Source organism: Centroberyx affinis, unplaced genomic scaffold, assembly GCF_046629955.1.
Source record: "Centroberyx affinis isolate AG114_WGS23_722 - 3 ecotype Tasmania unplaced genomic scaffold, CSIRO-AGI_Caff_v1 ptg000693l_1, whole genome shotgun sequence".
Taxonomy (NCBI): Eukaryota; Metazoa; Chordata; class Actinopteri; order Beryciformes; family Berycidae; genus Centroberyx; species Centroberyx affinis.
This window is the reverse complement of record NW_027279313.1, coordinates 20,303-46,595: the sequence shown is the minus strand read 5'-3', so window position 1 is coordinate 46,595 and position 26,293 is coordinate 20,303. Positions and strand designations below refer to the sequence as shown.

The following is a 26,293-nucleotide window of genomic DNA, read 5'->3' as shown; positions in this document are numbered from 1 at the left end:
CTATTAGGGTAAGGTGCAAAAAAACCAATATACAAATGTGCGTACCGTATGTATGTGCGTGTGTGCATGTGAACGCATTTACCTCTGCATACTTATGTGTGTATAAATGTCCACGTCTGTGATTGGTGCATGTGTGTATGCGTGTGCGTTCACCATCTCTGCACCGCATTGGCATTCAGTACACAGATACTGTACACACAAACACGCATATCCTCAGCTACAACCGCCTCCAACACACAGACACACACACACATTGCCATGAGTGCAAATCACAGATCAGTGCAGGCGGGCAGGCAGGGAGAGAGAAAAGCAGGAGAGAGGAGAGGAGGTGTGGAGGAAGAGAGGAGGAGGGAGGGGGGAGGCGGAGGAGAGGGGGATGTGACATGATTTACAATGAGATCATTAACCTTGAGAAACGGAATGGCCTCTGCGACATAAACACTGTCTCTCAGACGGACACCTTCGCAACAACAACACCCTGTGCACACTTGCGGGCATGCACACACACAGGGCCACACACACACACACACAAGTCAATGTGCAGGGAAACACATACAAACACAAGCATGGAGCAGCCTACGTGGACAGGAGTGTGTACAAGCAAGCACGCACATACACACTCATAACATGCAAAGCCCATTTCATCCCAAATTAATAAAACCAGCACCTGAAATGACCATTATGTTTGTCATTATTAACTGTAATCACATTATGATACATTAGATATAAATTGACCAACAATCACCAGAATTTATCACAGCATCCTTATTTATTTGCCCATACTTTTAAATCCAGTCTATTACAAATCTTTAGTATTTAAATCGTATTTCTATCAGACAATTTAGACAATCATTTACAGAGAAACCAGAGAGTTCAAGTTCCCCTCTGGCAAATCCAGCAGTAAACTGTCTTCTACAATCACACTCACTGGCAAACTGATACAAAGAAAAAGAAAAACCATTCATCAACTGGCACAAAGGCTCATGGGATACACATTAAAAATAGCCCTTTCCTTTCAAAAGTGCATCGTATACAGCAGTCATGTTGCAATGCCTTTAAATAGAATCTACCATTTATAGAACAGTAAAATAGACAAGTACCTTTCCCATTATTTTTGGCAATATATTATAACTCTTTTCATATTTAGAAATGTAAAAAAAAAAGTCATTTGTAATTTTCCTATGTTTCTTCCTCTTGTCAGTTATATGTCCAAAATATCAGTTACAAATGACTTTAAAAATGCTGGAAGACATTTTGGAATTTGGGTATTCTCTGTTGAGCAGCAAAGTAGGGTCATATCAGTTAAGAGTTTCAGTATAATCAAGTCAGTATAATCAAAAGGACCAGTTCTAAGACACTCAGAGGTTTGTTGAGTGAAAAAAATTTACATCTCAGCATTTCAACCCTTCAGATGAAACTCCATATAAGACAATTTTAAGTATAAAAGCGGCGTTTTCAAGTTTCATTCTTTGAAGGCTGTATGCTGACATGTCATGTACATTCTCAGTTTAACACACTAGAGGTTGTGTATGTTTCAATGACACACTCCCAATAATTTATATTGATTTAGATTGCAAACTGCAAATACGTTGGATGTTAACAAGTTCATCTGAATCTCCTGAAAGTAGAGATCATGTCGCTAAATTTCATGCATTTTCAAAACATCAGTGACGACTGATGTTAAGCTCAAAGTAGGAAGTCCTCTACTTGTATCTATAAATATTTAAAGCATTGAAACTTACATTTTGATAAGTGCTCCCTCTTTTTACCCCTTGAAGGTTAAGTAGGGAAAACATTTACACATTCTTAGTGTTCACATGCATAGAAATGGTAGAAGTAGGACCAAGTAGCCATTCTGTCAAGTGAGGCCTCTTTTCATCTGCAATCATCAGACGCCTTGCACTGAATTACAGCATGTTTTATAAGGACACAACCAAATCACATAGTGGTAACCTCCACAGAAGTCCCTCTTCCTGCATTTATCCTGCATTAGCAGTGAGGACAATTCTTTCTTATATACAGCCAGACCAAATTAGTTTATTGTAACACAACTCTAACTCCTAACCAGCGTATTACCAGATCATTCTTTGCAACCCCTGACAGCTGAAAAGGCAACACAGTCTCAAAAATTTCTTGAAATGAGCACAAACTCTAAAATACAGATTACACGTTGCAGAATAATGTGAAGATTACGTTCCTCCACCAAGAAAGGATTATTTGACAATAGCACAAATTTTCAAGTGTTTATTTGAAAAGGTTGGCTAATGGTCAAGTTTAGGAAGTAGTAAAACAACTTCAGTTAAAGTTAGGTCATGTCCCCTCCATGTAATCCTTTTGTGGTGGGGACACGTATCTCTCTCACTTTTCATGCATGGAGCAACTTATTTCCATTTTAAAACATCATGCTCATTTCATGACACCAAGCCGGAAAATGGAACAAAACTTAGTTTTTCCAAACGATTCCTTTTGGGGATAGATCAAAAATGCAGCTATACTGTAGTTCAGTAAGCATGCAGTAAAAAGGCATCTACAATGGCTACATCTGTAGGCGTTGACAGTGCAGAAAAGAAAAAGATCTTCACATTCAAATATGCAACAAACCTCTACCTTAAAAAAAATATTAAATAAATTGACACCCTTAATGCTACATTTAAACTTCTATGGTCAAGCTTTTATAGTAGGTAGTGCATGCTCACATTCAATAACATACCGCTTTTTTCCTTCACTCTTTGTTCAGCTTCCCTGTGATCAAAATTCATTTGTTGTAACACCCCTCATGAGCAAGCAGCTAGCTGTGGGAGATGTTTCAAAATGCCATAACCTTTCATTTAGTGTGCTGTACACCAGTAGCCTCCAACCCATTTACCTCGACATCACGCGCATGAGCTTGAACACCGTGAATCATGGTACAAAAACACCTCCCACTGCTGCAGTAGTACTTCATCTCATTTGTAAAGCAGCATTAAGTCCATAAATCCTACAACTTTGTCATGTCAGTATCTAACAGAGGCACACTTTTTACACAGGGATACTGCAGGAGATATAATGGGAGAAAGAGACCTCACGTCCTCCTGTTCACAGGCAGTCACTTCCGTCATAGACCACAGGCTTCTCTACACTCAGACGGTACAGCACTTTCTTTGAGATGAACCTGATTAACGGGGGAAGAGAAAAAACTCATTAAAAGTTGGTTAGAATACAGAGCTGATCCGTGCTGCGCTTGTCAAGATCATTTTCTATTGCCCCCTCCTGTCTAGTTTTGTGAGTAACAAGGCCGATACAAAAAAAGCAGACAGCGGCTCATGCTTGGCAAATTCAAAAGCGAATTGGGTTATTGTAGAAAAAGACAAAGCCGTTGTACGACACAAACAGATGTAGTTGTAGCACAGGGTGACTGACCTGGAGAAGGAGTTGTCAAAGATGAGTGTGTACTCTCCAGGGTTTCTGACTTTCAGTTCTCCCTGGATTGTCTCCTTGTGGGAGTTACAACGGGTCAGAGGGATCAGGACCTGGGGATAACAAAGGATAGAGAGAGAGGTATAGAGGCATTGTGTGTGTGCATGTGTATTCCCTTTATATGTATGTGCATATGTATGCATTTGTGTCTGTGTGCCGGTGTCTCACCTTAGCCTGCTCCAGTGGAGTCTCTGCGTTCTCCCTGTAGACCACACTGAAGGAGATGCTCTTGGGTTCAGAGGTGAACACCCAGGTGACGGTGGGACCAGGACTGCCGATGGTGATGGGGATGGTGCTGTAACAGCTGGACTTGATGAAGAGCTCTCGGGAGCTGTCGCCGAACCCTGAGATGTCCTCCACCGTGAAGCAGATAGAGAGCCTACAGCAGAGGGCATAAACCAGGAAACAAGAAAGTTTATTATAATAATAAAAAATAATGCAATACTTCATTGAGCCCCACAGGGAAGTTCTCTTTTCGCTGGGAGGTCAGAGTGCATGTTCAGCTACTGGCAGGGATTCAGTGTTTTGCACAAGGACGCTTCAGCAGGACAGATGCTTGCTGACATGGGGGCTTGAAACTGGCTCCTCCAATTGAAAGGCCGTCTCCCTACTCACTATGCCCCCCTGCTGCAAATGATTGTAGGAGAAGTGACCCTTGTCACGTACCAAGAGACTTTTGGAGAAGTTGTCCTTGACCGACATGGATCGGTTTCATTTCTGTTTTAGTATTTGAGCGGGAAGTTGTCACCAGAAGTGTGACATTTCCTACAAGACCAAAACTGCAACTTATGTGATGTTGTTATTGTAAATTGAATTGTGTGGTGATCAAACTCACGTGAGTTCTCCAGCCTTTAGCAGGCAGATCTCAGCATCCTGTACCGAGGCACTGAGGTCATCTGCGTCCTCTGAGGTGGTGTCACCTGCACTGGCACTATTGTTTCTAAAAGGAGCAACAGAAAACATCTACTGACAAAAATTTCAATGGAAAAAAGATAGAGCTAATTCACGGTTTTGCAGTGCTACCATTTTAAAAGCATACGCTCCTGAAAATGAATTCATGCTACCTAGAAAACTGGAAAAGTTTAAAAAATGCATGAGTAACTGAGTTCCAAGGTAGGTGTAGTCATTTTCAATCATTTTCAAAGATCATGCTCCTGAATTTCTTTCCACTGCTGCTAATTTTTTTTCAATTTTGGAGCATATGTGCTCTTTTCATTGAGATGCCCTGCAGAATTAAATTGAAATGACCTCAACGGTTTGTTTGTAGGGTGCCATTTCGTGAAGTAAGCATATGCAAATAGAAAATCTGTTTCGGTGGGTAGTATTAGCCTGTCATGTTGTGGTTTACAACCTCTATAGCTGGCTGCATCTCAAAGTCTCGATCCCTCTGTGAGTGAGTGAATGTGAGATACTTACAGCTGTGCTGCCCCCTGCTGTCCGTGTCCAGGAGAGCAGGCTGTGGTGAAGGAGAGAGAGTCGCTGTCGTACACGCCGCTCACTTCTTCCTCTGTGATGATGTCAAAGACGCCATCATCCTGCTTGTCACCTGCTCCTGGAAAACATACATTACCTGTTCATTATTGCATTTGCTGCTCTTATGTGTATGCCGTTACAAAAACATCACCATGTGATGTAAAGTATGCCTGCAAACACCTCAATATTTGACAAATTAGTCCTCTGTGTGTGTGTCGTTATCTGTTTGTGTGTGTGTGTGTGTGTGTGTGTGTGTGTGTGTGTGTGTGTGTGTCCCGTCACCTGCGATGCTGGGCATGGCTCTGCCAGGCTGGGGCAAAGGGCTGAAGGGTGTGTCTGATGTGTTGTTAGCCATCTCCTCCTGCGGGTGGCGCTCTACCACTGCACTGTGCTGGGTGTAGCAGTCCCTGCAGCAGCGCTCTCTGCTGCCGCCCTGCTGGGTGCTCACTGTGTTGCTGCAGCAGTAGTAGCAGAAGGGGCGCCCACACAGCCTGGGAATAGACATCACAGGATCTGGCTTGCATTCAAAACAGCTCAGTGTTGTGGAATGCAGATTATTGATGGGAGAATCAGTGCAGTGCTATTTGTGATTCACTTTAAGCCACTGATTATTGCTGCTGATGTTTTTGCACCCGTTAGTTGTAGTTATATTTTATCACCAATTGTATTTTATTGCTTATTGCTTGTATATTGCTTAGATTCTGTACTTTTTATGCTGATATTTTATATTTCTTATTTATTCTTTGTAAATGGGAAGTCTTCATATATATGTGAGGGTTCAATTCAATGCACCATTTGAGGTTGACGCAATTGCAATTTCGTTGTGCTTGCACAATGACAATAAAGTTCTTGAATCTTGAATCTTGATCCATCTCCGATATTCATTCTGTTACAGTTGTTTTTTCAATCTTAACCCACTTTTATGCTACCATCTTTATAACATTCAAAGGAATGGTTATATAAGATTTAATCATAATAGTAGCTGCCCTGACAGCACATTTAGCTCATTTATTGCTGGTCATAGCAATATGTGTATTTGTATATCGTATTGTATTGTATATTTGTTACGGTAGATTACACTGACTGCCTTCCCGGCCTCCTTCAACCATTAATGTGCAATAGAGATGATTTTCATATGATGACTAACAGCATTATCCAATCACCAAGTCCAGCCAAAGTATGTGTCTGACCTGCAGTTGTACTTGCGGAGCCACCAGCTGAACTGACTGTGACAGCCCAGACAGTAGTTGACATCTCTCTCCGTCTCCTCATCCCGTAGTTTCTGCTCGAACTCCAGGGCATCTGTCTTTTGCCACAGTGCATCTTTCTCCCTGCAGAGGGCGCCATCAAGCATGTTTATATCCCCATTAAAATCACATGCGATACACTACAGATTACAGCATCTGGGTGGTTTAGTACTGCTATTGCCATTTGAAAACTAAAAGAAAGACATTAAGCGGTGGCAACAAATCCGGGCATTGTGTCTACTTAATGCCATGGGAAGTGCACATATTTCAAGCAATTAATGCACCACAACTAAACGCAAGAAAAGCCTATTTGACTGCGGTGATCAAAATGAACACCAGCAGATCAGAGTAAAGCTGACGTAATAGGAAAGTTTATACCTGATGAGTTCTATAAGTCTTTCCTCCAAATTGATCTTGGTGCGGTACAGATCATCGAGCTCAGCAGAAGTCTTCAGATCGAAGCTCTGTTTGTCCTGTGTGACTCTCCGTAGACTCTCACTCAACTCCTGACAGGTCCGCTCAGTCACCACAAGGCCCTCCTCAGACCTGCACACATACAGTATACAGGTTTGTCCATGATATGTACAAAAATATAGGAAGGCCCGGTTGATTGTAATACTGTATACAATTCTTATATGTAGGCCAATAGCTTCAATGTCAAAAGTAAAGTAAAGCCAAAATCCTAGTTAGGGAAATGGTAAAGAATAAACATTATAATCTAAACACACAAGATTAGACAGCTTTGTTTACTGAGCTTTAATTTGGTCCAAAATGTGTGATTATGAATACAATATCTCACCTTGATAAATTGCCTTTCAGCTGGTTTATCTCGTCTTCTTTCTGCTGGATGAGACTTTCAGACTGAGCCATCTGGATGTTTTTCTCCTCAATCTGCTGGCTATACCTCTGATTCTCAGTCTGCAATCAGCACAGCAAAGTCAAGTATTGTTTCTGTTTTTACATGAAATATGCTTGCGATATACAGTAATATTATGATTACTTTGTTTAGCAATGTACACAATGTAACTGGAATTTTTATTTGTATTTATCCCTCCTAGACACACACATATAGGTAGAGCCCTACATATATGCATTTCAGAGACAATAAAGTCCAGGGTTTTCTGCAGTGTAGGATTTCTTGAACAGTTATGGATTCAGTCCCTTGCCTGAAGCCACTTTGGATGTAGTGTCTCAAGGTCAACCATTCAACCACAATATAAAACCTTCCTAGAACTACCTGATGTAAAATGTTTAGATGGTATGATAGATGATATATAATTTCCTGCCCTATGATAGCGCACCAAACTTTTAAGGTGTCAGATCTGGAATCAGGTTATTCTCTCACCTGTAGCCGTTTGAGTTTGCTCTCCAGGGCCACCACTTTCTCCTGCTTAGTCCCCAGCTGCAATCTCACCTCCTGTAGCTCTACGTTCACACTCTGGATAAGGATATACAACACAAATTAATCATGCTGACTATCTGCTAAATATGGTTAGAATCAGGTCAAAACAGAGACATATATTGTAAAATTTGCTGGTAAACATCTTACTTTGATGGTATTATGTAACATTACAAACAAGCATGTTAAATTGAAACTAGCTGATTTGACTGTGGCTGACCTGGACCTGGTTGCTGTGGCCCATGGCTTGGCTGCTGAGCTGGAAACGGAGTGCTTGGATTTCCTCCTGGCTCTTCTCCTGCAGGGTCTTAGCGTCCTGCTGAGCCTTGTCCAGCTTCCCCTGCAGCTCCTGCATAGCTGCTAACACACCGTCATCTTCGTGGAGCTGCTCAATGAGTTGCTGGTTCTCCTGACGCAGCTGCTCCATGCTGGTATTCAGCCTCTCTGCCTCCTGAGCCGCCTCCTCCTCCAGTTCTTGTAGCCTTGTCGACAGGCCCTCCCAGCGCAGACGGGCCTCTTCGTTCTCAGCGGTTAGCATACACACATGCACACCAAGTTCAGCTGTTTCTGTGTTGGCTCTATGGAGTGCCTCCTTGGATTCACTGTTCTCTAGGCACAAGGCTTCATAACGTAGTTTAAGATTATGGAGCTCGTCTCTGGAGGCTGTCACCTCTGCAGCCAGACCTGCCCGAGCCTGGGCCTCACCATCACGCTCCCGGCTAAGAGCCTCCTCTCGCTCCCTGGAACGAAGAATCTCATCCACGTGCCGGCGGTTTAGCTCCTCTACCTGGGACTTGAGTTGTTCTGCTAAGATACGGAGGTCATCTCTGGAGGCCTCCGTCACCTCCTGGAGGGCCTGAACTTTCATTCTCTCCTCAGCCCCGGCCAGGAGCTGAGCCCTGAGCTCCACCACCTCCTCCCGCAGCCTGCTTACCTCCCTTAGGTTGAGTTCTAGTTGAGCCTCGGCTATCACCAGCCTGGAGGGGGTCTCTTTGGCCTCCATGGAGGAAGCATGATGCCTACCATGAAGCTTCTGCATTTTCTCAGTACTCTCTGCAGCTCCCTTTTCATCGTCCAGCTCCCCAGTCCTGCTCTCCAGCTCCTCTGCCCTAGCCTGCAGAAGCTCACATTTATTGGTTTGGTCTCTAAGCTTAGCCTCAGTTCCCTGGAGTTTTTCCTGCAACTCAGCTTGGCCTCTTTGGGATACTATGAGGTTCTTGTCCAACTCAGAGGCTTTGGCAGTTAGTGAGTCCAGTTCTTCTTGAGTTGTGGCCACCTGTTTCTTCAAGGATAACTGGACCTCAATGAGCTCCCTGTTTTCACGCTCAAGCCTCTTTAATTGAGCATCAGATGCTTCCCTCTGGATGAGGGCTTTCTGAACGATCTCCTCCAAATGCAGGTTTTCATCTAAAAGCTTCTTCTCCCAGTCTTCCACACTTACATTGGCAGCCTCCACCCTGCCCTTTAAATGCTTCTCAGAAGCCCTCAAAGAAGCTAGCTGATCCAGCATGGCTGCCCTGCTCTCAGCCAGCTCCCTAGTGCTCTCCTCACTCCTCTTAACTGTTTGGAGTAGCTTAGCATTTATTTCCATGAGACTGGTGCATTGGGATTTGTAGTCCTCAAGCTTCTCAGTCTGATGGCAGAAAATAACTTCATTATCAGCAAGACTAGTGCTCAGACTTTGTTTCTCAACATCTAGCTTCTCCAACTGTTCCTCTAGATGTTTGACTCTCTCTGAACTAACGGCTAGCTCTTTCTCTCTGGTTTTTAGATTCTTTCTCATCTCCAGGAGTTGGCTCTCTAGCACTTCACTCCCACTTGTGCTATATCTCCGCTCTATCTCCTCCCTCTCCTCCTGCAGTCTTTTCTTCAGTTCCTCTGCCTGCCGCTCTCTGCTCTCCAGCGAAGCTTGCAGATCCTGAAGCTGGGCTCTCAAGTTCCCCGTCTCCTTCTCTTTCAAAGTCAGTGCCCCCTGAATTCGACCAACTGCACCTTGGAGCTCCTCCAGCCGTTTGAGTGCCTGCTCCTGTTCTTCCCGGGCCCCAGCTTTTACTTCAGCCAGTTTCTCCTCACTCTTCCTCACCTCTTCTTCCTGGAGTCTGAGTTCCTGGGACAGGCGCTCAGAATGCCTGGCCCTATCCTCAGCCTCTCTCTTAGCCTCCATCCTCTCCTCCTCTGTAGCCTTGAGTTTATCTATGAGTTCCTGGATTTTCCAAGCCGAGTCACAGTAGCTAGCTGTCTGCTGGCCCTTTTCCTTAAGAGCCTCGTCCAATTTAGAGAGGAGCTCCATGTTTTTGTTCTCGGCAGCAGTAAGTCTGTCTTGAAGTTCACTGTTTATTGCTTCCCTACTGGCTTGAAGATGACTTGCTCTCTCCTGATTGGCTACTTCCGGGTTAGTCTTTGGCTCAGAGGATGGAGAGTGGCCAGAAGATTTCTGGGCTGCCAATAGCTGGCCTTGAAGGTCTTTAACCACACCTTTCAGCTCAGCAGCCTCTTTGCCTAATTCCTGCACCCGTACCAAAAGCTCCTGCTGCTTGAGCTCTGATTGGTCAAGCTCAATGCGGAGGTCCTCTGCAATGCTGCAAGGGGAGGGTTCCCCAAGTTCTCCCAGATCACCTAGGAGACTGTGACCCAAGTCTGGGATAGGGAGAAACTCTTGGGCCTGGTCAGAGCAAGGAACAAGACAGCTTTGGTCAGGTACTTCAAAGGCAGTTGCATATCGACAAACGAGTCACATTAAGACAAATTTGTGTTTGAGTTTGTGTGTGCGTGCGTGTGTGTGTGTGTGTGTGTACCTGTGAGTGTGAATAGCTGCTAACCAGGCTGTTGATGCTGGAACAGCGACTGGGAGGCTTCCACAGGAAAGCTGGTGAGTTGGGTCCTAACGTTCTCCTATGGCATAAAGGTGGCACCAAATATTAAGGTCATATTTAACTATAACCATGATAAATAGCAATCATATAAGGGAAGAACACTCAAATTATTTATTCATGTTATTCTGACTGATAGCCCAATCAGTATTTGACAGTACAATGTACAAAGGGCTTGACAATTAAATTAATAAAAGAAAACGGAAACAAAGTAACAAAACTATCCTAAATAAAAATAAAACAAGATATCAATTGAATGCAAGTTGATTAAACTTCGGGTGGCTCTTAAAAGAAGATACAGATTCAGATGAACATATTTCTTTAGGCAAATTGTTCCAAAGTTTAGGTACCCTGATTGCAAAGGCTCGAACACCTTTAACCTTTAATCTGACCTTTGGAACAGTCAAAAGAGTTTTGTCCGCTGCTCTAAGTTTGGACATAGTAAGAAGATACTGTAGAAACTTCTGAAACTTAAACTAATAATGTCACCAAGTTGCTCCAGATACAGTGTTGGTTGGGAGACTGCTTTTGTTGGAAGCTTCACATTTTTTTTTTTTTTACACCAAATGCTTTTTAAATACCACAGTTCCACAGACTTTACATGAAATTAGGTCAGTAAACTATGGAGCAGGATCCAAAATATATCACAAGCCTATTTCTAGTGGCTTCTCAAATGACAAGTGTAGCTATATGTTTTCACGGGTCCGAGACATATGGCAAGAGTTTTAAACTTCTTCTCAAGTCCTGGGCTGAAAAAGTTATAATCAGCTCGATTTGAGTGGATTACTGTGAAAATGTAGGTGGGGACACTACTGGGAAATTACGACAGGCAGAAGTGCAGATATCTGCCCACAAGTGCTTCAAAAAAAACACAGTTCTAAGCAAAAGGACTGCAAAATTGTAATGGGGAAGTGAATAGTTTTGACAAAGGTGCCAACATGAGGGATAACGATCCACACACACATACTGTATGCACACACATGCTCACACACACACACACACACTCACGCATTTACACACTCAAGTAAAAAAAATTAGCTACTTGAGTTGTGAATTGCAGGCTTATCAGATAATTAAGTGTTACTTCAGGTTGTGAAAACACCCAAGCCTGCTCCCATTATAATTTCAGATTTGCCGTTTGCTAAACTCATGTTTATCCAAATTACTTTATGTCTCTCAGTTCAATTTACAAATCACTTACAACCCCAGGTGGTAGAACTATTATCTTTTATTTCTCTATTGAGTGTCTTTTTTCACCAGCTCACTACCCCTCTCAAGAATGGAGTAATTAAAGCACATTTGTGTTTTCCCTCAGCACTAGGAAGGATATCCTCATCTGCTGATTGGACAAATGCAAACACAAACAGATAATTGGGGGGATTGGTTACCTTGCAAAGGCTGGCCAATCGGCATCGAGGTCGTAACCTCTGGCCGCCACGTCAAATTGGATCTGGTTGAGTTCATAGAGGTGGTTGATTATATCAGCAGTAAGATGAGACTTGAGGAAGGGACTGCGGACGTAATACCAGTCACTGTATGGGGAGAATAAAATCACACAAACATAAAACACAATACCCAAATAAATTAGCAATGCTTATGCATGCACACACATGCACGCACGTACACGCACGCACTCATGCACACACGCATGCACACACGCATACACACACCAATACTGGTATGTTTTCTGCAACTGTATATTTGATATTGATAGAAGTTTATACTGTTTTTTCAAGTCAAAATGTGTTTATGGTTTGTGTTATGTGACTGGTTGTCTAAATAGACTAGAGCTGAGGAACCCACATACTAACACAACATGCTATAGAAAAAGACAGAAACCCTATGACATTTGGTTTGAGGTTTGATTGAGGAAGTGAGAGAGCTTGGCTGGTTTGTGTTATGTGACTGGCTTGTCTATCCATGAATACCATTGACGTACCTGACCAGAGTTGAGCAACTCGCATAACATCACATCAAATAAAAACAGAAAGCCTGTGACATTTGGTCGGAGGTTTGATTGAGGAAGTGAGAGAGCGTAGGCTGTATGGCCGTCGCTTGTCCGTCAGTAACAGAAGTAAAACATGAAGCAGGAAGGGAGATCAAGGAGCAGAGTTATACTTCACCAGAACAGACAGGATGGTACCTCAAGGAAGTAAAACATGATGTGCTGATGGGCATTTTCCAGCTAACAAATATGGGGAAATGTAAGTGCCTCTTGCTGTAGAGCCAGTCCTGTTTCACATTCATACAGTAACACACATTCAAACCTTGCAGCTGCCCAGTACAACCACATCTTGGGCATCTTGAATCACCCCTCAATTGCTCAAGGGAAGCTTCCCAGTAGCCAGCAGTAGAAGACTGCTGGGGTGATTCAAGGGCATCTTGGTGTTACTTGTTGAGGGAGGAGACACCAGTACCTCACTTTCTATGTTTGCATTTTCCCCAGCAGGTCCAAAGATTCAAACTGGTGACCATCCAGTCCAGTCACAAGCACACTTTTCTAACCTTTCGGGAAATGCCAACACCTTTAGCTTCTGCCATACATAAGTCTGTATATATGCGTGTGTGTCGGTGTGTGTGTGTGTGTGTGTGTGTGTGTGTGTCTGTGTGTGTGTGTCCTCTGACCTTGTGACCTTCTGATTTATGAGACACTGTTGCAGTGTGTCAGCGAGGCGTTGGTGCACCAGCGAGTAACGGATGAAGGCCCTTCCTTTCCCCAGTGATGTCTTTAGCTGGGGGCAAACATATGCAAAAATATACATAATACACATAAATAGACACACACACACACACACACACACACACACACACACACACACACACACACACACACACACACAGGTTACCTCACTGTTACATGAATAGACCTCTTTAGTCTTCGGTCACAATACAGGCCCGACTATGTAACATCAAGTGGTTCCTACTTCCTGAATAATCTCCATTTGAGTGTAACAATATAACAGTGTAGTACATTAACAAAGACCAGTCTTTTCAAACGACCACAAAGTGGATTCATGCTTTGTGAAAATCTGTAACAAAACAGAACATTCCAGGATGTCTAAGTTTAAAGGTCAACATAGCACAGACACTAAATCCACAGTATCTGTCTGTAAGCCCAAACTCCCCATTAGCAGATGGAAGGATTTAAGTAAGAGGACAGAGTCAAAGATCTACCATAAGGACACCAGCTGTCTGAGACTAACCAACAAGAAACACAGTAAAGGTAATATTTAATAAAAGTATCAAAGTATCAAACACTGCCTAAGGCTAATTGGGCCACAATGCTTAGAACAAGTAGCTAGCATTGAATTGTTATTGATTGAACTACTGTACTAGACTTTTTAAAAAGCCATGTTTGGCTAACTCTCTGATGAACCTTTAAACCACAGATATATTCTGTGGGTACGTGAAGCAAGCAGCCATTGACATTAATTGATGCATGTGATTTTACAGTGCATATAAAGCAGGACTTCCATGGTAATTATCTCTATCACACTAGAATACAGTATAGCAATAATGTGTGGCACAGCGGGTTGGCAGACATTGGTATAGCTAACTCATTACACTCCTGACACCTCAGACTTGCGGATTATTGAATAGATTCAAATCATGTCAGGAGAACCTTTCTGAGAGGCTTCTACATACCAATATCCCACAAGGCAAAACCTAATAATGAAACATTTTCTTTGCAAAGCACGTACTTTACATTAGGCAACAAAGCATAAAAAATATAAAACATCAAGAGGAAAAGGCATATAGCAGTTAAACAAAAGCTATCATAGAGGCATAAAGGAATATAAAATTCGAATGAATGAGCTATTCGACTACAACTATTCGGCTCTGATGCTCACCACTATTCCCAGGACAGGCGGTGAGAAAGAAACAGTAGAGTAGGAACTGGAGCATGGCAGCAACTGAATTACCTGCACTGAGCCTTATCTGACTGACCTGAGGATTAGGTACTTGGTTATACACTCATTGTGTATTTGTGTGGGTTTCTATGTCAGTGTGCATGTGGGTGTTTGAGTGTGTGTTGTAGGCCATGGCAGGACTGAAGCTGCATGTGAGTGTGTGTGCGCGTTGCTGTGGAGGATTACCTCAGGGATGGACTTAACAAAACGGATGCCATCGTTAGCTCCCTTGATCTTAGCCAGGCAGTCGCAGAAATAATCCCAGTAGTCCTTCCTCTGGCCAAGAAAGGTTGTCTTCTCTTTCTGATCAAACTAAGAGAAGAAAAACACACATTACCCAACAACATCCTCAGCAACTTGGATTATAAGCAAGGTTACCTCGCACTGTTTTGTGCACAGTAGTTGTGAATTTGGTTCAGTTTGTAACTTAAATACTTTCTATGAACCTGTGTAAGTGCTTGCTTCAGTCTGTCTAGAGCGTCTGATGAGCAGTGTTGACACACTTTGGAATTCCCAGTGTTGGTTCCAGTGATCCAAATAAACTGCAGAGGTTTGAATGGATGTTGTTGTTGGATGGTATTACAGGGTTAGGACTGGCTCTCAATTCTCTAACCCCTCTCGATTACACATAGATACACTAGGGGATATCCTAGGGACACAGGAATATGTGTCATCTATTGTCTGGGTGCTGTGGCTTTACAGGTAACACTTGCACTCCCTACTAATGATCGCTTGTTGTAATGTTGGCAGTCTAGGAATTCAATCTTATTTTTCTGTTGCTTTGGATCACAGTGTCAGCTTATTGTCTAATTTGTACATTTGGGCCAGGGGCGGAGCTTGCCTTTCTTGCATGGGTGCAAGCTATATTTGTGCTCTCTGTCAAACCAATGATATTATAGGTCTAAAACAGCAAAAATAACAACTTATCAGCATACTGAAATTACAGTTAAAATTCACTACTATTATGCTATTACACAGACAATACAGCACTAATCCCCAGTGACCTGTAAAAATACCTGAGCATTTAGCCATAATTTGGTGTATTTATTTACCAATTCAAATTAAGTTATGCAAGTGCCTCAGTGTCACAGCAATAACAAATCTGCCATATTGCACCAACCCTACAAATTCATTTTTCTAGATTTCATCAAATTTGTCAATGACTGTGTTGATAAAGGTTATAAGAGTGAATTAGCAATGGAAAACAGTCGATGATTGTTCATAATATGGTTACCTGTTTACCAATATGACTACATTCCAAGGGACTCTCTACATTGTTGGCCATGGGTGCCAGGCACTCATTAACATTCTGCCTATGGTTAGGGCTTGGTTAGGTACCATACCTGTAGCAGGTACTCTAGTTTATAGGAGAACTTGTGCAGGTTGGAGCTGTCATCTGTTATGGGTTCACCACACTCCTTGTGTTCTTTACTCAACTCTATCACAGCATCTAAACAGGGCAGTAACAGGATTATTAACACATGCACACATACATAGAAACATACGTTGTTGTGTACACACAAATAAGCCTACTACTAAATGCATTGCACAAATAGAATATAAAAGACACATTATGTTCATTGTATGTGTGGAAAGCTTCCTTACCACGCAGGTCTCTAATTATCCTCTGCAGTTGATTCTCCCCAACTGATGAAGAGGCCATTCTGGGGAAAAGGGTAATGTGGCCAGGGATCCCAAGTCCTGCATGTAGGATCAACACAATACAGAGATTCTGAATATTTTGCATGTCTTGGAAATATGCTCAAGATGAAATGACTGTCCACTGTATTCCTAAACTATGATGGGAAAAACACTTACAAAACTTATGTATTACATATTACCTTCAGCCAACGTAATATTATACAGTATATACACACACACAACAGATTTTGAACAGCACAGTTTTGCCCCTGCTGTCTCTTCTTCCTATAATAACGATTGAATGTCAATCTCAGTGTTGAAGACTTGAAAAGCAAAACACATGTGAAACTGGACTTGTGAAACCTGTTAAGAAGAAGTATTAAATAACTTTGGCTGTGGAGATGCAAAACTCTCTTCCGTCATTATGCTACTCCTGATCCCTGTAAAACAGATATCTTATCTCTGACAATAAACGCAAGACTAGAAATGATTGTTTATATTGTTTACATAGCCTACGTTTAATCAGCATTCCCTTGATTGTCACAAGTATTACAGCAAAACAATTGCCTAAGATTCTCTAGTAATACCATAGTAGATAAAAAAAATACAATAAAAGTAGGGTAAGGTCACTATAAACTCACTATTAAATACCACACACACACACATACTGTAAGTCCCTATAGGAGCATTATAAGTAGCCTGTGTTATGGTAATTCGTCAGGGATGTAAAACGGGCTCAGGGCATAATGGTCGTGTTATTAGAGCAGATCCTTAGAAGCACGTCATGTTTCCGCTGCCACAGCACACATTTTACGTCAAACATGCTCTAGTGAAGAAACCGCAGTGGCAAAAAATGTGCCTGCGGGCATTTAAGAGATAGGAAATTTGCATCAAGACGACAGGTGCATCTGAATCTGTCCCCCGGACGGCCGGTGGCAACAGAGTATCAGATCCCCCTCCATTACCCAACATCTCGTCTGGGGGATTCCCACTGACTCATGAGACCACTTATTGACATCTGCCACCAATACAAAACAAACAAGTGGGCTCAAATTTCGTTTAAAAACTGCTTTAAAATGCAACAAACGACGACCTAAACATCGATTCGTGAGAGCTTCCGAGGGCTAGATCATGCACCTGTTCGCAGCCCTCCGTTTCTTCCGTCTTATTTTAAGTACATTTATGTTAGAAAACATCGCATCCTGTTTGTAATTAAAGCGAACCACCTCAAGATTAAATAAATAGCTGAAATATTGACGTACTTGATGTGTAAAATGTTCCAGACAGTCCAGTTTGTAACACAGCAGCAACTTGCTACCTTGGGGGCGGGCACTATCAATGATTGACAGCCCAAATGGGTAAATAGCCATGTGTAACTGCGGCCTCAAATCCTAGTTTGGTTGAGAGGCACTAGGTAAATAAACGCCAAAGGGACGCTGGCACATGTGGCGTGCGTAATAATATTCCCTGACAGATTATTTCAACCAAGATTTGTTCTTACAGCTCCAACATTGTGGCTATGTGACACCCGGGTCAATAATTACCATTTAAATTTGTCGTTATTATCACATTTACATTTTAGGCATTTAAGATGATGCCTTTATACAGAGTGAATTACACAGAATAAGCAGGCTTGCTAAAGGGCACTTTGACAGGACCAATGAAGCTGTGATCTTTTTGAGGTGGGACTGTCACTCCAACCACAAGGCCATATTAGACCTTATTCTCATCCTAATTCTAATTCTTATTCTTATTTTTTGGTGGTGACAGTATCCATAATAAGCTGTAATACAAAAGCAGAAGAAAGGGAAGTAATCCCCCCCTTTACTGTTTTGTCAACCATGCAAAAGGAATGTGTTTCTTCTTCTTTTTTTCTTCTAATTTTGACATAATGCTTACACATCATTCTGAAACGGCCATGTCAGAATGATATTGGATGCACCTGACAGCCTTTCAAGTCAAGTTTATTTATATAGCCCTTTGTCACAAGCATGTCTCAGAGGACTTTACAGAGAATATGTCAAGCTAGGTCTAACTAAACACAATCAATGGTGAACAAAGTTATGTAGGACAAACATAGCAAAAAAAACACAGGTAGGCAAGAGCAGATTTAGCAAAACAAACAACATAGCCTAACCTATCCGGCACCCCAGCCTTAGACCCTAAATGCACACAAGGAAAAACTCCCAAGAAAAACCTAGTAGGAAAACTTGGAAGAAACCTTGGGCAGGCTGAGGCAGCCCCTGTGCTATGCAACATAATAAATAATTAAGCCTTAATCTTCTACAGATCATAGTGATTTAAGAGAATGTGTATTTTAGGTGATATTAAATTAGTCTTGTCACATGGATGAAACAAGTCAACCTGTTTTTCTTTATAGTTGTCATGAGGAGGGGTGATCTCCAACTGGTTCCTGATCTCTGTTCACCTTTGTGGTCGGTGTGTATAGGGAACAAATCATAGGCTATATCTCACTGAGTTTTCACTGATATTGGCAGTCAAAGGACTCCGTGCTCACAGCCTTTGTGCAGGTTTGTCAGCATCATACATTTTTAGTGATTTGAAATAGTGGGGGACTCTATGAGGTATGGAAAATGACAATTTTACAATGAAATCATCTAAAATATAACTGTATTATGAAGTCAGTGTTGTTTGACCTGTTTTACTATCCCTTTTTTTTATTTAGATTTTTTTCCCTGAAGGAAAATGGCTGCAAGTGAACAAAATATTTTCACGACTACAGCAACCACAGACATTGATGAATATATAGATGACTATGTTGATGAAATTTGTGACAAGACAAAGGTAGCCCAGTTTGGAGCAATCTTCACTCCTGTGTTCTTCTCCATCGTGGTGATCTTCAGTCTGTTTGGCAACATACTGGTCATGGTGATTCTGGCCAGGTACGAGAATCTGAAATCCCTCACCAACGCTTTCATCCTGAACCTGGCCGTGTCAGATCTCATCTTCACTGTCGGTCTGCCCTTCTGGGCCTACTACCATATGTATGGATGGACTTTAGGGGAGCACGCGTGTAAAATAGTCAGCTTTGTCTTCCATGTTGGCTACTACAGCAGTGGCATCCTCCTCATCATGATGACCGTTCACCGCTATGTGGCCGTCATCAACCCTCTGTCTGACTTTGTGTCCCCCAGAGGCTTCTACAGCATCCTGGCATCTGTGTTCATCTGGGCTCTGAGCGCCATAGCGGCCGTTCCAGCCTTGGTCTTCAGCAAAGTCCTGGACCAGCATTACTGTGGCTATGAAAATTCTTACGGGAAGTTATGGGGAATCTACCAGCAAAACATCCTCTTCGTAGTGACTTCTCTGGTCTTCAGTTTTTGCTACTCTCAGATCTTGTGCAGGCTTCTACGCCCTACCGTCCAGAGAAGGAAGCACAAAACCTTAAAGCTGATCTTTACACTTGTGCTTGTTTTCTTCCTGGGCTGGGCACCGTACAATATAGTTATATTTTTGATGTCCCTATCTTTTCAGCCCCCGCCAGCCGCTGACTCATCGGCTTTGTCTGCTAACTGTGAAACCTACAGCAAACCGCTGGACTACGCCTTTTACATCAGTCGGCTTTTTGCTTTCTCACACTGCTGCCTCAACCCTGTCTTCTATGTGTTTGTCGGGGTTAAATTCAAAAACCACTTGAAGAGAATGCTGAAGGGCTGGAGTCAGAGCAGCAACAGCCTCCGCAATAGAAACAGTCGACTCACAATCACATCAGTAGCTAGTGGTGAGGAGTTCTCAATGTAGCTGACATACTCAGAATAGATGCAGTGTGAGGCAGTTTCTAAGGAGGCACCATTTTCCTATCGCATGTGTATAATGTACAGTGTTTCATCCATAATTTCATCCAATCTCAAACTAAAGTGTGATTATGGGTTCTTCTCAAATTGTGTCCTTATTTTAAAATGAAAGAAAAATAATAAAATCACCCATTCTGTGTAATAAGTGGGCTAATACTTCTGTGATTCATTTTCTATGCATAATTGGTAAATACACTTTATTAGAGAGCATATTATTGTATGTGATTCACTTTGATTCATTGTATTTTTGTCATTTTTGCACTGTTATTTTATATTTTCACTTTTGAGTGTTAAAGAATTTTCAGGAATCATTTAAGGTTTTCTGTCATTTGTAACTAATTTGTACTTTTGATTTTAGACTTTGATGATAGTAGGAATAGTGTGTATTTTCACAGTAAACTGTAATCATTATTTCCATGTACGTCTGACAATAAAATAAATCTCATTAAATGTCATCATTGGATTTCTTTCTACTCTGAATGGTGAATAACACTCATTGCTATCTTCAGGCACAGTCACACGAGTTGTTAATTAAAAATAGCCTATATCTATGCTCAGACGGAAATACTAATGCAACATTGGGTGTCTTCTCTGACTAAATGCAAGACAAAAAAGAGGAAGAACACATGTGTTTTTTCCCTGGTCATCAACTTGTTGTTCACAGTGCGATGCACCACAAGAAAGTGTGATCCGTTATTCGGGTAAGTTAAAAATTGCTTAATTACTCCCCATATTTAGATATTTTTCAAGAAATAACAAATTGCTTAAACGTTATAGAAATCTGCTTTTATCTTTATCATACTTTGCTGAAATTACCATCCTTAGTTTTGTGCTCATGTCTCCTAGAGATGCTAAAATGGAGAGTGCTTTCAATGAAGCTGCTAGCAATGACACAATAAATGCCACAGTTCCTGACTACTACGATGGCGGAGAAGTGGAGTATCTTTGTGAAGAGGAGATGTACTTTGGATCCATCAATGCTGCGTTCTTCTTTTTGATCTTCATCTTCAGTGTTATAGGCAACGGTCTCCTCCTGTGTGTCCTTTTCTGCTATGAGGACAAAAAAAAAGTCACCAACCTGTTTGTCCTTAATCTGGCCTGCTCGGATTTGGTCTTCACCCTCACCCTTCCATTCTGGGCCATCGATTTCCTGTCTCACTGGGTCTTTGGGGACTTTGCCTGTAAATTTCTGATTGCGGCTTATTTTGTTGGCTTGTACAGTAGTGTCATTCTGCTGACTGCCATGACAGTGGATCGTTTTGCAACAGTGGTGCTGCAGTGGCCAAGCAGCCTTGTAAAAAGGCAGAGGTGCGCCATGGGAGCCTGTGCACTCGCCTGGGTCATCAGCATCGCTGCATGCCTGAGCGATGCTATCAATACAAAGGTGGAAGTCCACAGAGAAGATTTCTTTACCTGTGAGGCTTCCACTGAGGATAAACTGGGTTATTACCTCCAAGTATCACTCCTTTTCTTCCTTCCATTTGCCATCATTGTTTTCTGCTACTCTGCCATCCTCAGGACGGTTCTGCATGCTGCCACCAGACAAAAGCACAGGACTGTTGTGGTTGTGTTGTGTATTGTCGTGGTCTTCTTTATGTGCTGGGGACCTTACAATATGCTGATATTTATTCTCTCTCTGTACGAACCCCAAGACTGTAATGTGAGAGAGCGCTTGAACCTCACCTTTGATATTTTCCGTCTGCTAGCTTACTCTCATTGCTGTATGAACCCCATGCTCTATATGCTCTCACAAAAGTTCAGAAGACACCTGGTGTGTCTCCTCCACTGTGGAAATGCCAAGAGGAAGGAGAGGGAAAAGGAGAAAAGCATTGGACAGAGCACCTCTAATGTTATTCAGCATGCAGCTGTGAAAAGCCTGGATGTTATAGGCCGCAACTCTGCCGAACTGTTGGAATTACGCTTTTGAAAAGAAAAACTAATTCAGATGGTACATGCTTTTAAGTATATAGTATATGAGTATATAGTTTGTATTTATTTAGTTTAACTCAAGAACCAAAAAAAAGGGAAATCTGCTTGGAAAACTGTTTATTTAACTTAACCTAAAGTGTTTAGCTGAAATTTATTGTTCATAAAAATGATGTGGGTGCTTTTGTATGCAATAAAAAAAAAATCTGCCAAGTCAAGTGAATGATAACTATGTGAATAAAGCAAGAAGCAAGTCAGAGTATGAATGATAAAGTGTGCAGGAATCCTATAGTTTTTATGGACTTTGTTTTCATTGCTGCTGTTTGCAAGCTACAGCTGTGTACAGGACACTGCAATCTCATTATATTTGAATAAAGATTTGTCTGAATGTGGTTTCACTGTATTCATTGTGGGATGATTGAGGGCTGGACTTCTGCTGTGCAAGGACATTTTGCTGGGCAAAGTGTCAGACCGAGTGAGACTGTCTCTCAGTTTCCCATGAACTAAACATGAACAGTCATTTTGAGGCAAACAGTGTGTAGCAGATGGAGTGACGCTGAGTGCATGTATAATTAAGGTTAGCATCTCACCTCTCATTTTTATTAGTCTTGTCTAGAGTGTTGAATTTTGCTACAGCAGACTGTTTTTGTAAGAACTGTACATGAATGTAAAAGCTGCTTTGATTCTCCACAATTTTAGGGGATAAAAAGTCGTGTGTTCCTCATTCCTTCATCAGATTTATCGTCCTTTTCTCACAAGGCCTCAACCAGTAAAGAATGGAGAATTTTACCACAAGTGACTACTATGATGACTATTCCTATGACTACAATGACAGCAGCTTGGTAGATTATATGGAGGTCGGAGAATCAGAATCATCATTTAGTCTCTTCTCCGCTGTGTGCTACAGCCTCATCTTCTGCCTCAGTGTGTCTGGAAACTGCTTCCTCCTCTGGGTTCTCCTGAGGCAACGAGATTGCAAGACAACTTCGGGCTTCCTGCTCCTGCACCTCACCACCTCCGACCTTTGCTTCACCGTGACCCTGCCCTTTTGGGCCTACTATCACCTCCATGGCTGGATCTTCGGGGACTTTGCCTGTAAAATCATCAGCGGGGCTTTCTTCTTAGGGCTCTACAGCTACATGGCGTTCCTCACCGCCATGACTTTGGATCGCTACGTAGCCGTGGTCCACGCTGTGTCCACGTCCGCACAGGTCCGGAGAAAGTCCTGTGCCCTCTTGGCCAGCGTTGGGATATGGTTGCTATGTGCTGCTGTAAGCCTCATGGAAACGGTGAACAGTGAGACCAGAGATGACGGATTTGGCGGTATAGAGTGTGTAGACTCTTCACAGTCGCTGACCATGAAGCTTTTTGGCTTGTACCTCCAGATCGGCCTCTTCTTCCTCGTGCCCTTCAGCATCATCACATTCTGCTACGTCCGCATGGGGATGACTATCAGGCACTGCAGGCTAAGAGGACGAAACCAGGCTTTAAGACTGTTTTTGGGAATAATCGTGGGTTTTTTCATTTGTTGGGCGCCGTACAACGTCATGCTTTTTCTACATTCCCTGGAGATGCTTGGCGTTCAGCTGCTGAACACGGCAGGGTGGAGAGAGGCGATGCCCTATGGATACTACATCAGCCACACACTGGCTTACTGCCACTGCTGCCTGAACCCTCTGTTCCACGTGTTTGGAGCAGAAAGGTTTAGGAGGCGTCTCCCTGTGCCATGCAAAACTTCATCTCCAGGAAGAGAAATGAGTCAAAACCTCAGTACTTATGCAAGCGGCCAACCTCATGCCTCTGTCTCCCAACAGACCTTTGTGTGACCAATATTATAATAATTTTTGCCATTTGCTCTACCAGTCCAAAGGTTTGGACACACCTGATTGAATGTATGTTTTTCATTATCTTAAAGCCATTTTGATCTAAAGGCTTATGCTTAAATTCTTGAAATTTGTTTTTTACACGAATATAAATAGTGAAGTTGATAGTTTAGTTTTAGTTTAGTTGTTTAACACTTTTTTGTTCACTGCATGATTCCATTTGTGTTATTTCATAGTTTTGATGTCTTTACTATTATTCTAAAATGTGAAAAATATATAGACAAATGCGTGTATCCAAACTTTTGACTGGTAGTGTACTTTTGTACTAGAGAGCAGGCAGAAACAATCTTAAAAAAGGAACAGCAGAGTTGGAACTTGTAACCAGGAGGGTGTAAATTGTGTTTTTATTATATTGGGGGAATTTGTGTATGAATTATTAGACTGTCATAGTGCAGAGAGACAAGGGGAATTGGGGGAGAAAGAGAGAGATGACATGTGACAAAGGTCCCAGGCCGGTCCCTGGATGTCGCAGTTAGTAAACTGTTAAACTGAGTAAATCAACGCATAATGAAACTTCAAACAGGAAGCAGCCGAGAAATGTGATATAATTGTGTATTTAAGATAAGGTCTTTTCAAAAGTGTGAGCAGGCAGAAACAAGCTTCAAAAAAGGAATAGCAACGTTGGAACTTCTGAGGAAGGGAGAGTGAATTGTTTGAGTCATCACAAAGTGAGACTTCAAACAGGAAGCAAGTGAGAAACAAATGTTAAGCTTGTGTGTTTTCAAAAGGTGGCGGAGGATAGCAGCAAATGCACAGCATGATGAATAGCTTCATATCTATAAAAAATCTGTAAATTCTCTATTGTGCTCATTGTACATTGAGCCAATCAAATCAATAAACTGTAGATCAGACTGTAACTGTGTTGAACAAATCAACCCACAAGATGGCAACACCAATGAATAGAAGTAAAGTAAATTCCCGATGGCTATAAAAACAGAACAAAAGGTAACCTAATAATAACATTTGTTGCATGATGGCTATTGCACTTTACATACAGTATAAATCTCTTGGTTTGAACTGAATGTGATACTTGATGGTATTCTACACAGTGAAGAAGTAGCTGCCAATATTTTCCACAAAAGCCAAGGAGGATGTTAGTGACAGTGTCATCAGTTTAACATAATGCTATGTCAGTGTATTATGATAACAAAAAACTTTGTACTGTGAAATATCAAACAAAGATAACTGATACATAACTGATAAAATGCTCTAGTAAGGTAAAAAAGCAGATTTGCCATAAACATTTTAACATCATTACTTTATTGCTTGTATATTTAGTCTACTAAATAGTATGTCTTGCCTGTACATTACATGCTGTATATAATATTATATACTGTCCACATCCTTTTTTCTGTAACAGTCTTCTAATGTTCCAGCACCAATTAACCAGGCAAATGTCCTTGTGCAGTCCTTGTACTTGGCAAAATAAAGCAATTATGATTCTGATTCTGTTTTTTTTTTTTTTTTTGACAAATCTGCCTGGCCAATATGTTAAAGACCATTTCCTTCTGGAGCCTAACCTTGTCTGCTCGACACAGAATACACTAATTAGCCCTCCTCAATGAGATCAGTAAAATATAATCTGTTACATAGTACTGATTCTTGATTAAAATCATCGCCAGTTAAGTCTAACTCGATAATGTAATCTGTATACTGTCAGTTACTTTTCTTTAAACTTATGCACATTACGCTAATTGAGTCAACTCATTTTTTGTAATTACAGGCTCACAAAAATGCTTCTTAACCATTCAAACGAATTAGTAAAAGTATTCACTTTTAGCTGTAATTACTGTATTATTTCAGTAATTAACATGTTGCAGCTAGCTTTTCTTTTTTGCGGTCAGATTACTCCAACTCCATTACATGTAATCTGCTTCCCCAGAACCCTGTCAGTGCACTTGAACATGGTTGAGTAGCGCAGACCTGATGGCTCCACGGGGGTCCAGAGAAGAGTGGATGGGGACAGCTCAGTGGGCCACTGTAACAGCACTCATATCTGTCTCTGGGGGTAGATTAAGCTTAATTAACTAAACCATCCAGCACGCTTGGATGATTGGATACATGTCAAGGGCAGAGCAGTCACACATACTCACACATTCTCTGGAAGGCAGCGGGACAGTGTTTTGCACGGACTAGTGTATGTGTGTGTAATAGCAACAAAAAAAGATTAGATAGCTGCAATAAAGTTGTGTGCAAAAGTTTACTGTGAACTTTGTGAGTCTTTATTCGGTCAATAAAAACAACAATACCAGTGAGAACTGAGAAGGATGCTGGACAGCGAACAGAGAAGACTCAAACCTGTGAGGTAGAGTGTTTGCGAGTTTGATAAGCAGCCAACTCACAATCCTGCATATGGTCCTTCTTGTTACAACGATTCATGGCTGATCACAAACAGCTTTTGGACTTAACAGCACTTCCCCAGTATGGAGGAAGTGATCAAACCTCACTTAGACCCCGTCTTACCTTTCTGTTGTGGAGCTGCAGCTGGAAGGAGAGAGACTGTGACTTTGATTTGCTATCCCATTTATCCCATGAACAATGTAACAGAACACAGCAGACAACAGAGAAAAGAAGAAAACAGAAAAATAGACAATCCACTCCAATGAACTCCAATCTGTGGAGTCCATGCAAGAGAGAATCCAAGGCGTCCCAGTACTTATCTTCAAGTCAGG

At 41.9% G+C, this 26,293-nt stretch overlaps 4 protein-coding genes across 7 annotated transcripts; 3 read left to right on the top strand and 1 right to left on the bottom strand.

Annotated features, from left to right (window-relative positions):
• Positions 1 to 768: 768 nt before the first annotated feature.
• fyco1b (FYVE and coiled-coil domain autophagy adaptor 1b) lies at positions 769 to 17,289 on the bottom strand. Of its 3 annotated transcripts, none has more exons than XM_071519381.1 (18): positions 17,260 to 17,289; positions 15,962 to 16,057; positions 15,700 to 15,806; positions 14,543 to 14,668; positions 13,071 to 13,177; positions 11,834 to 11,977; positions 10,371 to 10,467; positions 7,796 to 10,237; positions 7,522 to 7,614; positions 6,976 to 7,094; positions 6,555 to 6,722; positions 6,120 to 6,260; positions 5,212 to 5,420; positions 4,873 to 5,008; positions 4,292 to 4,396; positions 3,625 to 3,835; positions 3,400 to 3,509; positions 769 to 3,151 (listed from the first exon to the last, which is right to left on the bottom strand). In XM_071519381.1, exons 2-18 carry the CDS (start codon positions 16,017 to 16,019, stop codon positions 3,076 to 3,078), a joined length of 4,449 nt encoding a protein of 1,482 aa, XP_071375482.1. In that variant the 5' UTR covers positions 16,020 to 16,057; positions 17,260 to 17,289; the 3' UTR covers positions 769 to 3,075. The 3 variants fall into 3 exon arrangements, with proteins under 3 accessions (XP_071375482.1, XP_071375485.1, XP_071375484.1); XM_071519384.1 differs by having other exon boundaries at positions 4,873 to 5,002; XM_071519383.1 differs by lacking the exon at positions 17,260 to 17,289 and adding an exon at positions 16,198 to 16,239.
• A 1,149-nt stretch (positions 17,290 to 18,438) lies between these two features.
• On the top strand, positions 18,439 to 20,208 carry xcr1b.1 (chemokine (C motif) receptor 1b, duplicate 1). Of its 2 annotated transcripts, none has more exons than XM_071519398.1 (2): positions 18,439 to 18,528; positions 18,684 to 20,208. In XM_071519398.1, exon 2 carries the CDS (start codon positions 18,704 to 18,706, stop codon positions 19,757 to 19,759), a length of 1,056 nt encoding a protein of 351 aa, XP_071375499.1. In that variant the 5' UTR covers positions 18,439 to 18,528; positions 18,684 to 18,703; the 3' UTR covers positions 19,760 to 20,208. The 2 variants fall into 2 exon arrangements, with proteins under 2 accessions (XP_071375499.1, XP_071375498.1); XM_071519397.1 differs by having other exon boundaries at positions 18,483 to 18,582.
• A 199-nt stretch (positions 20,209 to 20,407) lies between these two features.
• Positions 20,408 to 22,110, top strand: xcr1b.2 (chemokine (C motif) receptor 1b, duplicate 2). The gene is made up of 2 exons (XM_071519403.1): positions 20,408 to 20,513; positions 20,659 to 22,110. The coding sequence occupies exon 2, from the start codon at positions 20,669 to 20,671 to the stop codon at positions 21,737 to 21,739; it is 1,071 nt and encodes a 356-aa protein (XP_071375504.1). The 5' UTR covers positions 20,408 to 20,513; positions 20,659 to 20,668; the 3' UTR covers positions 21,740 to 22,110.
• A 164-nt stretch (positions 22,111 to 22,274) lies between these two features.
• xcr1b.3 (chemokine (C motif) receptor 1b, duplicate 3) lies at positions 22,275 to 24,977 on the top strand. The gene has a single exon (XM_071519402.1). The coding sequence runs from the start codon at positions 22,515 to 22,517 to the stop codon at positions 23,562 to 23,564; it is 1,050 nt and encodes a 349-aa protein (XP_071375503.1). The 5' UTR covers positions 22,275 to 22,514; the 3' UTR covers positions 23,565 to 24,977.
• The last annotated feature ends 1,316 nt before the right edge of the window (positions 24,978 to 26,293 follow it).

Coding starts and splice junctions, on each gene's coding strand:
- fyco1b (XM_071519381.1), bottom strand. CDS start 16,019: ATGGCCTCTTCATCAGTTGGGGAGAATCAACTGCAGAGGATAATTAGA. Junction 11,978..13,070: donor ATAAATCAGAAGGTCACAAG/GTCAGAGGACAC, acceptor CTCCCCATACAG/TGACTGGTATTACGTCCGCA. Junction 4,397..4,872: donor CAGCAGGGGGCAGCACAGCT/GTAAGTATCTCA, acceptor TGCTCCTTTTAG/AAACAATAGTGCCAGTGCAG.
- xcr1b.3 (XM_071519402.1), top strand. CDS start 22,515: ATGGAGAATTTTACCACAAGTGACTACTATGATGACTATTCCTATGAC.
- xcr1b.2 (XM_071519403.1), top strand. CDS start 20,669: ATGGAGAGTGCTTTCAATGAAGCTGCTAGCAATGACACAATAAATGCC.
- xcr1b.1 (XM_071519398.1), top strand. CDS start 18,704: ATGGCTGCAAGTGAACAAAATATTTTCACGACTACAGCAACCACAGAC.